Below are 10890 nucleotides of genomic sequence, written 5' to 3' on the forward strand. Positions count from 1 at the left end.
AAAAACCAAAACCAAAACAGCTAGAAATTCAAGTATGGAGAGCAACAGGACTCCTGAGGCCCCTCTTTTCTTACTGAGGAGATATTGGCAATTGACAGATGGTGGGTGAGGAGAGTCATCTTTCTTTAGGAAGGTGGACACTTGTAGGTTCCCATGCAATAGTGGATGATCCCACACCCATAAGCATATGCCACCACTAATTAGATTCAGTGGGTTATGAAAAAAAAAGGAGGAATAGGGGACATGAAGCTTAGGGCACTATGTGTTTAGGATGAGGTGTTTTCATAAAGTAAATACTTTTAAAATCAAGCATGCTCCAGCTCAGACCTTGCTGCGCATATCATGTTTGTGTGCAGGTTGCAGGTGCCTGGGGAGCACTGTATGCTCACTGCACAGGGTAGACAGCAGAGTCACTGGGCTGGGAGTCTCTGATGTGCAGGGCAACATGCAGGCTGGCTTTATTGAGGTGAGCTGTGAATCTGCCTTCTTCCTTGTCACCACTGGAGAAGATGGACATCAGTGCCTTGGGGCCTTGCCCAGAATGCTGTCTGTACCACCAAAAGTACTGAAAATTAGGATCACTGGAAGTGCAGTTGAGAGAGGCCACGGCTCCCTCTGGGACACTGAGGGATTCTGGGTTCTGCTGCATCTTCTGCTGGCTGCTCACCCCTGTGCAGAAAGACAAAGTCAGGCAAACAGGAATGGAGGCATAGGGATACTAATACAGTAGAATGCTAACACCTTTCCATGGGACTCCCACCCTTTAAATAAAGCTTTAAAACATTGGTGCTTCTACCATTATCCTAGAGTAATAACTAGAAACAACTTCACACACCACAAATTTATATACAAAGGAAAATGTCCAAACTCACAATTAAACTGAAGCCACAGGACCACCAGCAAAAAGCTCAAGGATTTCATTACTCTCTCTTTCTTTCTTCACTGAGGATTCAGATTTTAAGCCCCTCAAGTTTAGTTTTTTATATCTAATGTTTCTTTTTCAGGAAACATCAAGATACTGTTCCACCAAGTAGAGAAAAAAAAATCACATCTCACAACCTTTAGTTTTCATCAGCAAACCCCTCCCCTCCATCATTACCCCTTCTCCCCTTTTCCCTAACCCTTTCTCACTCAAAACTACTTGAGAGTTTTCCCCAGTGTTTGAGAAGAGGCTGCCATCTTGTGGATAATACTGACAGTGACCAAAGAATTGCTAAAAATAAGCCTTTCTTACGTGAGTTTCTGAAAGTAAAAATCTGCCATTTTAGTTAAACACAAATTTAAGAGACATTTGTTCCAAATCAATGTGGGGGAACATGCATTTTTTCACATATTTCAAGTTAAGTTTGAAATACATCCTGTTACCTCAAGCACCGACTTTCCTGTGGTTAGTGATCCACACTTTTTCTGTCCCCAACTCTGAGTGAGGTTCCTGTAGATCAGGAGTCTTTACACTGCACAGCTGCTCTCTGGGCCAGACCGCACACCTGCATAAAATATTTCACCTTTGACTTTTGGAAGAATGTCATCTACGTAAAGGAATTCTGGAAAAACTATAAATGGGCAAAAATGTCACTTACTAAAAATGGTTCCTTCTTAAAATCTAAGGAACACATTTTTTATTTTTTATTTGAGGCAGGGTCTGCCATGGCAGTTTGAATTAGAATGACTTTGTTAGGCTCATATATTACTGTTTGTTCACTAGTTGGTGGAATGTTTGGGAAGAATTAAGAGTTGTGGCCTTCTTGGAGGATTTATGTTACTGGTGATGGGTTTAGAGGTTTCAAAACCCTAAGCCACTTCCAGTGAGCCTTTTCTCTCTGTCCTCCATTTGTGGACCAGGTTGAAAGATCTCAAATACTGATCCAGCACTATGCCTGCCTGTATGCATGCCTGATGTCCTGCCATTCTACCTGACATGATGATTGTAGATAGACTTACCCTGTGAAAAATAAGCCCCCATTAAACTCTTTCTTCTACAAATTATCTTGATCACTGTGTCTCATCATAGTGGTGTTAAGACAGGGTGTGGTGGTGTTATAAATGAAAATGCCCACCATAGGCTCATGGGGAGTGGCACTACTAGCAAGTGTGGCCTTTTAGAGAAAGTGTGTCACTCGGGGTGAGCTTTGAGGTTTCAAGTGCTTAAGCCAGGCTCAGGTACTCTTTCTATCTGCTGTCTGTGGAACTGGATGTAGAACTCTCAGCTCCTTCTCCACCACCATGTCTACCAGCATGCTGTCATGTTTCCTGACAGCCTGACAATGGACTAAATTTCTGAACTGTAATGTATCCACAATTAAATGCTTTCCTTCATTAGAGCTGCAGCAGTCATAGCATTTCTTCACAGCAATACAAATCCTAACTAAGACCCAAAGTCTCTCTTTGTAGTACTGGGTGGCCTAGAACTCATTGTATAAATCAAGCTGTCCTACGAATGCTTTTCATTTCTAAAATAATTTTATTTATTTAATTATCTTTATTTTAAATTAAAATACGACTTTTAACAAATATAGAGTCCAGATTCCCTTACAATACAACATTATATTCTGTATTAATGACACACCTGGGGCCAACTAATGAGCCAGAACTATCTGATGTGTATAGCAGAAGCCAAGAAACCCACGCTAAATCCTTTCCCCATGAACTCCTTGCTCTTTAAAAACATAGCAAAGAGAGTTCTCAATAAAATGAGTGACAAAAAAGCCATAGCAACAACATAAGAAAACACCCATCATGCCTTAGAAAATGTCTGAAAATTCAATATAAAGCTTAAAGACAAAGTGTAGCCAGCACTGAACAGTAAGGGCATATTGAAAGAAAGAAAGAAAGAAAGAAAGAAAGAAAGAAAGAAAGAAAGAAAGAAAGAAAGAAAGAAAGAAAGAAAGAAAGAAAGAGGGAAGGAAGGAAGGAAGGAAGGAAGGAAGGAAGGAAGGAAGGAAGGAAGGAAGGAAGGAAGGAAGGGAAAAAAAGAAAATTGACACTTCTATTCCCAGAAGCCATCAGCAGTCTATAGTCTCTATGATTTCCCTTAATGAGAGTCCACAAGAGATAGACAATCTAGTTCTTATTTACCTTAGGAAGTCTCAGTATTTCCTTTATAAGTGAATTTACCAAGTACACAGTCACTAATGGGCAGTATTTTTCTCTTTTATATCTTTAGATATCTCATCCCACCATCTTCAGGCTGACACAGTTTCATAGGAAAAATTACTGAACTTTCTAACTCTCCTGTGTTGGGCACTCTCTGGATCAGCTTTATAGACTGTTCTTTCCTCAACAATGCCATTCTAGAGAAGCTCAGGGCAGGTGCATTGCCATTGTCCTCTGGGTTGGTACTGAGCTTCTTGGACTTGCGCCTTTTTACCTTCCATCAAGTTTGAGATTTGTGGTCAAGGTTTGTTCAACCATTCCTCCTTTTTCTCAGTCTTCCTACTACGATAATTGTATTGATGTCTTTACATGAGAAAATGTTCTGTGGGTCTCAGATTCTATAGATTTTCTCTCTATGTCTCTCTTTCTCTGTCCCTGTCTCTCTGTCTCTCTGTCTCTTTGTCTCTCTCTCTCTCTCTCTCTCTCTCTCTCTCTCTCTCTCTCTCTGTGTGTGTGTGTGTGTATGTGTGTGTGTGTGTGTGTGTGATTCCTACTTTTCAGATTGGGTCATGTCAATTGACATTGAATTTTAAGAATCCTTTATTTTGTGTGATAAAAATATGTTGTTAAATCATTCTAGTGCATTTTTAAAGTATTTCCCTCCACAAAGTAACTCCTCTGCCTTGGTAAAATCCTGGGTTATAGGAAATACACTCAGGTTCTTTGGGTCGCTCCTTCAGGGAGGCACCTGAAAGGCCTAGGCAATCAAGCACTGTTCTTTGATAACAAGTTTCACTTTGATAATAAAAAAAACATTACATAGGCATTATACAGTTTAAGGACTGTCTGAACCTGAGAATGGGGAAGGGAATATAAGGAGAGAGACAGAAAGAGCTAAAGAACTTTAAAGACTACTTGAGGAGTGCTGTAGAAACCTAATATAGTAAAAACTTCATAAAATGTACACATATATGAAGTTGATCTAAATTAAATTGCCAAATAATGGGGAAGACAGAGTCCCAACTGGACATCACTTGTCACCAAAGGAAGTTTCAATTACTCTAATTGGGTTATATCTAATTGAGTTGTTGGCCAAAGAGGTCCCATGAGATTCCCCAAACAACCCAAGCTGTTGTCAGGACTATACGTTGCTCTCCACAAATTAATGGCAAGGTCCCATTGCTGAAATCAACACTTTCACAACTCATTTAACATGTAAACTTGAGCTGGTGCCTATACATAGCTTTTGCCTCTAGGTTCTAGCATCTTCGTTATAGAAAAATATTCTGCACACTACCAAAAGACAAATGTAAGCACCAACTCAGCTACAAGCCCTTTGATCTTCGATGGTGCCTTGTATGCAAGATGTACTAAGGAAATGGTGGCAAAGGTTGTGGCAGTAACCAATCAATATCAGGACTAAGGCCCACTCCATGATATGGAGCTCCTACCTGACACTGCTTGGGTGATCAAGAACCTGATAGTAGATATCCCGGAGACCTAGGGCAAAAGAAAACACTACTATTCTTTAAAAATGTAACAATTAAATTATTTTTAATGACATTCTGCCAAACTCATAAATCAGTGTCTTGGTTAACCATCAGCAGATGGCAACAAATACAGAGACTCACATACAGATGTTATACAGAAAGTGAGAGACCTTGGAACCTTCAGCCATAAATGAGATATCTTCATCAAATCTCTTCACTCGTCTTCTTAGAGTTTAGGGAAGCCTGCTTAAGAGAAAGCAGAAAGAATATAAGTGCCAGAAGGGATGGAGGACACCAAGAAAACAAGGACCTCTAAATCAACATGATCAAAGCTCATAAAAATTCAGAGAGACTGAGGCAGAATGCATAGTCTTGCACACATCTGTTTCAGTTCCTTTGGATATATACATATAATTATGGCTTCCAGTTTAGAGTATATATGGGATTCCTGGATGTATGAACAAGTGGGTCTGGCTTTTTTGTGCCTTTTTGGGCTCTTTCCTTTGAATTGTCTGTCTTGTCCAACTCCAAAATCTTAGCTGTTTTGTTTTATTTTTTATCTTTTAGAACTCTGATTCTTTTTGTTTTTTGAGATAGGTTTTCTCTGTGTAGTCTTGGTAGTCCTAGACTCACTTTGTACACCAGGCTGGCCTTGAACTCACTGAGATCTACTTGCCTCTGCCTCCCTGAGAGCTGGACTTCAAGTATATGCCACTGTACCTAGCTCTTGGTTGTTTTCTAATGAGAGACAGAAATGTGTTAGATCCAGACAAGAGCAGAGAAGGGAGAAAATGGAAGGAGTAGAGGTCATGGAAACTGTATTAAGAATATATTATGTGAGAAAAAAATCTATTTTCAATAAAAGGAAAAATAAAGAAACATGGAGCAGAAATAAGAAAATACAACTTTCATTATTTTTATTGTTAGTTCTTGTGCAGTCAAATTTTATCTGCTTTTTGGCTACTATAGATGGGTCAGCTGCCCTAATAACAGGATTTTCTTAACATGAGCCTCTGACTGAAGGCAACATGATTTTCATGAGACTTTAGTGAGTATGCAAATGAGAGAGAGAATGAGCCTACTCCCTGTTCCAATTCATTATCCTATGTATGACAGGATAGGGGTTGTGAAACAAACAAACAAAAAGCCAGAAAGTTCACCAGTCTATCATTCCTCAAGTCAAAAGCTCCAGAGTGTGTCTAGCCCTTCTTTGATCCTCTGAAGACTTCTTGTGTTTATTGGAAATTGTTGTTGTTGATTTGGAGAGTGTTTTCAAAATTTCAGACAATATGTTGATTATGCTTTTACCCTCACACAACTAATCCTAGATTCTATCCATCTTCCTTTCCATCCAAATTTATGTCCTCTCACTCTCACTCTCTTTCTCTTTCTATCTCTCTGGCTCACTTGCTCATTTGGGCTCACTCTTGCTCTCATGCTCTCTCTCTCTTAAGCCATAAATAAACCCAAAACAACAAAAATAAAAACAAAAAAACAAACGAGACAAAACCGGCCAAAACAAAGAGCTCCTCACAGACATGTTTTTTAAAAAACAAAATAAAAATAAACAACAACAACAAAAACCATGGAGTTCATTCTATGTTGACCAACTTCTCCTTGTTATGGGAAAATGGTGTGTGGTTGGTCTACTCAGTGAGAAATCTACTGCAAAAAAAATAAAAAATAAAAATCGTTTTCTCTTTCCCAGCAGGTATCCATTTCAAATAGCTTCATTATTATGAGTAAGATCAACTATCCTACCCCTATTCTTTCTATGAGTTCTGGGACCCTGTCTGGTTTGGACCTATGCAGGTCTAGTGCATGGTAACATTTCTAAGCGTGTAACTCTGGTGCAATCCTTTTATCTGTGACACCAGAGTGTGGTACTGGCTGCCCTCTGTGCACAGATGCATGGCTCAGCCTCCCAAATTATTTTTCTTGACATTCTTGGCATCCTAGCTGTTCCTTTGACCTCTGTGCTTAACTGAAAAGGTTAAGGTTTTTCCATCTCCCCACCTCATGTTAGCTCCCAGTATATTCTGCTTTCCTATGCTGTTGTCTTTCTCTCAAAAAACTATTAAAAAATCCTCAAGCTTGCTTTTCAGTCTATTTTAAAGTTGTCTTTCTAATGATACTAATAACCCCAAAAGCGAAATTCAGTTCCCCAATACAGTGTTAGAAAGACTTCTCTATCACCTCTGCCTCCCTGAAGCCTCCAGGAGCAGGTTTTGGTACTGGCTGTAAGTACCTGGGGAGCATGGTGCACCCACCACACACATGTAGGAGGCCGTGTCTTCCAGCAGGGAGGCTGTGATATGCAGAGTGCTGTGCTTAGCATCTGCATCCAGAATTGCTGAGTACCTTCCATTTGACCTTTTGTTCTCTGCATATGTCATGATTGCCAGAGACACAGGACCTCTGCCTGTGTCTTGTTTGTACCACCTTAAGTTGTTAAAGGGGCTCACACTGTAGTTGCACTGAAGGACACAGCTCTCTCCCTCCAGTACGACCAAGGACTCGGGACTCTGCTCCACTTGGGTCTTGCCAGCCACCCCTGTTCAGAAAACAGTGTGAAGTTCCAGACATCGATCATCCACACTTAGCACTTGTAGTTAGCATCTTTCCTTAACATAGACAAGCATCTCAGGTTATCTAGAAATAGGTCGATTTTCTTTCCTCCTTTCACCCCAAGGTATTTCATCTTTCCCCCAAATCCTACGAAATGTTCTTTGCCCCTGGCTAACACCTCCACTCACTTACGCTGAAAATACAGCCACAAAAGCACCCAGCAGGCACGCAGGTGCTTCTCCATTTTTACTGCAGAAGTGTGCTCCAAAGCTGCTGCCTCATTTCCTCAGCTCTTTCCTGTACGTTAAATGAGAACTCTCAAGAAGTATTACCAGCCAATCAGAGACCCGATGCTCACATCAGCTCCTGGAGACAGGACCAATGCCAACACTGCCATCTCGCGGTCAGCGCTATAGTTGCTCAAAACCTTAGAGTAAGCATTTTGTGGTTGCTTTTTACTGTTGGTGATGTGATGCAGAATGTAAATTCTTATGGATGTATAGAAACCACAGTAGAGTGTCCATGCGACTGTATTTCAGGACCTCAGTTCAACTCTGGCTCTACATAAGACAGTTAATATCTACTTTCCTTCTCTGAAAGTAGATGCCTAAGGACTTCTGAAAGTTTGAATAGAAATGATTCACAGTAGGAGCTAATGATCATAACTAGCCTGAACTAGGCCCTCACCTAAAATGTAAATTCCTTTAGAATGTGACATTTCCTCCGTTCTATTTGCAACTATGTCACCCGTTTCAAAAAAATGTGTTTTGTCAAAAACGGGTACATTAAAATTCTGTTTAAAAATATTTCTATTTGTGCTCTTTGATCACCTCCCCCTCAGGGGGAAGCATCCTTACCAGGCCACAGAAGATGACAATGCAGCCACTGTGATCTGATGTGATCTGATAGACTAAGATCAGAAGGAAGGAGAGGAGGACCTCCCCTATCAATGGACTTGGGGAGGGGCATGTGTGAAGAAAGGGGAAGGAGGGGCTTATGGGAGGACACAGTGAATAAAGTGTAATTAATAAAATAAATTAAATTTTAAAAAGAGTAGTACTTACATTGTTCACTTAAAGGTTGTTTAAACAAAGAGGCTGAGTACATTGTAGGATATCAGGCTAAGTCAGATAGACTTCAAGTTGTATTATTTACCTGCTGTGAGGTACAGCCAAGTTCAAGTCCCTTAAAATACGAGATGTTTTCATAAAAATGTAAAAAAAAAATATTTGTATTAATTCTTTGACAATTTCATTTTTGTATACAAAGTATTTCTGAGCGAATGTTAAATCCTCTAGTAATGATAGGCTTTTAAATCATTCATTATTATTTCAAAAATACTTTTCAAGACCTATCCTCAAGTTGGTCACAAAAGCTAAGGATCAGCAATTCTGTGCTCAGGAATTACACACTAACAGAGAAATAGTTGAGCATCTGGCACAAATACTGACAAGTGGAATATGCTGAAGGGTGTGAAAATTCCTTTCTTAAAGCTTCTTATTTCTCAGTGAAATTTGGAACTCCACTGATAGGGGAGGTCCTCCTCTCCTTCCGTCTGATCTTACTCTATCAGAACACATCAGAAGTGGCTGCATTGTCATCTTCTGTGGCCTGGTAAAAATGCTACCCCCTCAGGGGGAGGTGATCAAAGAGCACAAATACAAAATGTAAAAATTGTTTAGATATTTGAAGATTAACTGTATATATGAGAACTAATAATTCACAGAGATGAAATAAGCAAAAAGAATGGCTGAAAATCAAAGCTAGAATACTTCTTTCATACAGGACAAGACAGGTTTTGAGAAGAGAATTATGAGAAGTAAAGACAATGTGATCACTAGTTTTTCTGGCAGCATAGCCAGGCCACAGAACCCAGACAATTAGTCTAACACTCGGCTAAATCTCACTGTGAAATAGGTGGATCTCATATGATCATTTGGAGGATTTAAGAAAAATGCTAGTGATTCACACCTTTAATCTCAACACTTGGGAGGCAGAGGAGGGCAAATCTCTGTGAGTTTGAGGCCAGCCTGGTCTACAAAGAGAGTTCCATGACAGCCAAGTCTATAGAAAGAAACCCTGTCTCAAATTAAAATTGTGGAAAAAGAAAAGAAAGGAGAGAGAGAGAGAGAGAGAGAGAGAGAGAGAGAGAGAGAGAGCAGTTTCCCTCAACAGAAGACATTCTCTTGGCTTGTGAAGGTGACCTGTCTTCTGCACAATCAGTGTCTCCTTCATCTCTTCATGCTGCAGCACCTGAGTCCCTACTTTTCCTTCTTCTCCTTGAGAATTAGGTGAGGCATGTTTGCTAGGGTTACTTTCCCCTAGCAAAGACTCCTGTAATGGGGACACAGAGCCATCTTCTGAAGCCAGGCAAGGCCTCAAGTGGAGGGACTTAGACACCAGCCTAGCCACAAAGCCTTAGACTTACATTTTGTCCTTTCTGCAGAGTGTTCTGGGAGTAGAGCCTGGCAGAATCTTCATCAAAGGGACCAGAGAGACTGCATCCAGCAACTGCTGGGAGCAGATACAGAATCCTACAGCCAAACGTTAGGCTGAGCCCCTGGAGTCTTGTGGAGAAGGGAGAGGGGGAGAGGAAGGATTGGAGGAACCAGAGGGGTCAGCCCACAGAATCAACTGACTCATGGGCTGACCCAGGGGACTCATGGGTGCTTGCAGGGATCAGGAAGCCAGGAGGGGTCTGCTCTCTCTCCTCTGTGTATATGTTATGGCTGAGTAGCTTGTTCTTGTAGGATTCCTAACAATAGGAGATGAGGTTGCCATTGACTCTTTTGCCTACTTGTGGGACCATTTTCCTACTGGGTAGCGTTATCCAGCCTTGATGTGATTATAAATTTCTGGTTTGTTTGTTTTGTTTTGTTTGGTTTGGTTAGAAGAGTTTTTTTTATTTTTATTTTTTATTAGTTACATTTTTATTAACTCTGTATCCCAGCTGTATCCTGCTCCCTCATTTCCTCCCAAACCCTTCCTCCCTCCCTCATCTCCTCCCTGTCCCTTTCCAAGTCCACTGATTCTGAACCTGTTTTATCAGGTATCTTCAGGACTAGCTGCAAAGTCCTCCTCTGTGGCCTAGCAGGACTGCTCCTCCCTTGGAGGATGGGGAGTTCAAAGAGCCTGCTATACCACTCCTAGGCATATATTCAAAATTTGCTCAAGTACACAACAAGGACATTTGCTCAACCATGTTTATAGCAGCTTTATTTGTAATAGCCAGAACCCGGAAACAACCCAGATGTCCATCAATGGAGGAATGGATACAGAAATTGTGGTATTTTTACCCAATGGAATACTACTCAGCAATCAAAAATGAGGAAATCATGAAATTTGCAGGCAAATGGTGGGATCTAGAAAAGATCATTCTGAGTGAGGTATCCCAGAAGGAGAAAGACACACTTGGTATATACTCAGTCATAGTCCTATAAGATATGATAAACATAATGAAATCTATACACCTAAAGAAGATAAACAAGAAAGTGGACCCAGGGTAAGATAATCAATCCTCACTTAGAAAGACAAATGGGAGTTGCATTTGATGTAGAAGAAAACAAGTAACAGGACAGGAGCCTACCGCAGAGGGCCCCTGAAAGACTCTACCTAGCAGTGTATCAAAGCAGATACTAAGACTCATAACCAAACCTTCAGCAGAGTGCAGGGGATTATATGAAAGAAGGGGGAGTTTCTATGGCGTGGAAAGGATAGGAGCTCCACAAAGACCAAATAG

General features: G+C 40.6%; 1 gene segment (V, D, J or C); it reads right to left on the bottom strand.

Moving 5' to 3' along the window:
- Positions 1-385: 385 nt before the first annotated feature.
- On the bottom strand, positions 386-7395 carry LOC132656376 (T cell receptor alpha variable 10-like). The segment is given in 3 exon segments: positions 386-669; positions 6832-7137; positions 7344-7395. Coding segments are annotated over 3 exon segments (642 nt in total).
- Positions 7396-10890: the final 3495 nt, after the last annotated feature.

Source organism: Meriones unguiculatus, chromosome 9 (assembly GCF_030254825.1).
Source record: "Meriones unguiculatus strain TT.TT164.6M chromosome 9, Bangor_MerUng_6.1, whole genome shotgun sequence".
NCBI classification, from domain to species: domain Eukaryota; kingdom Metazoa; phylum Chordata; class Mammalia; order Rodentia; family Muridae; genus Meriones; species Meriones unguiculatus.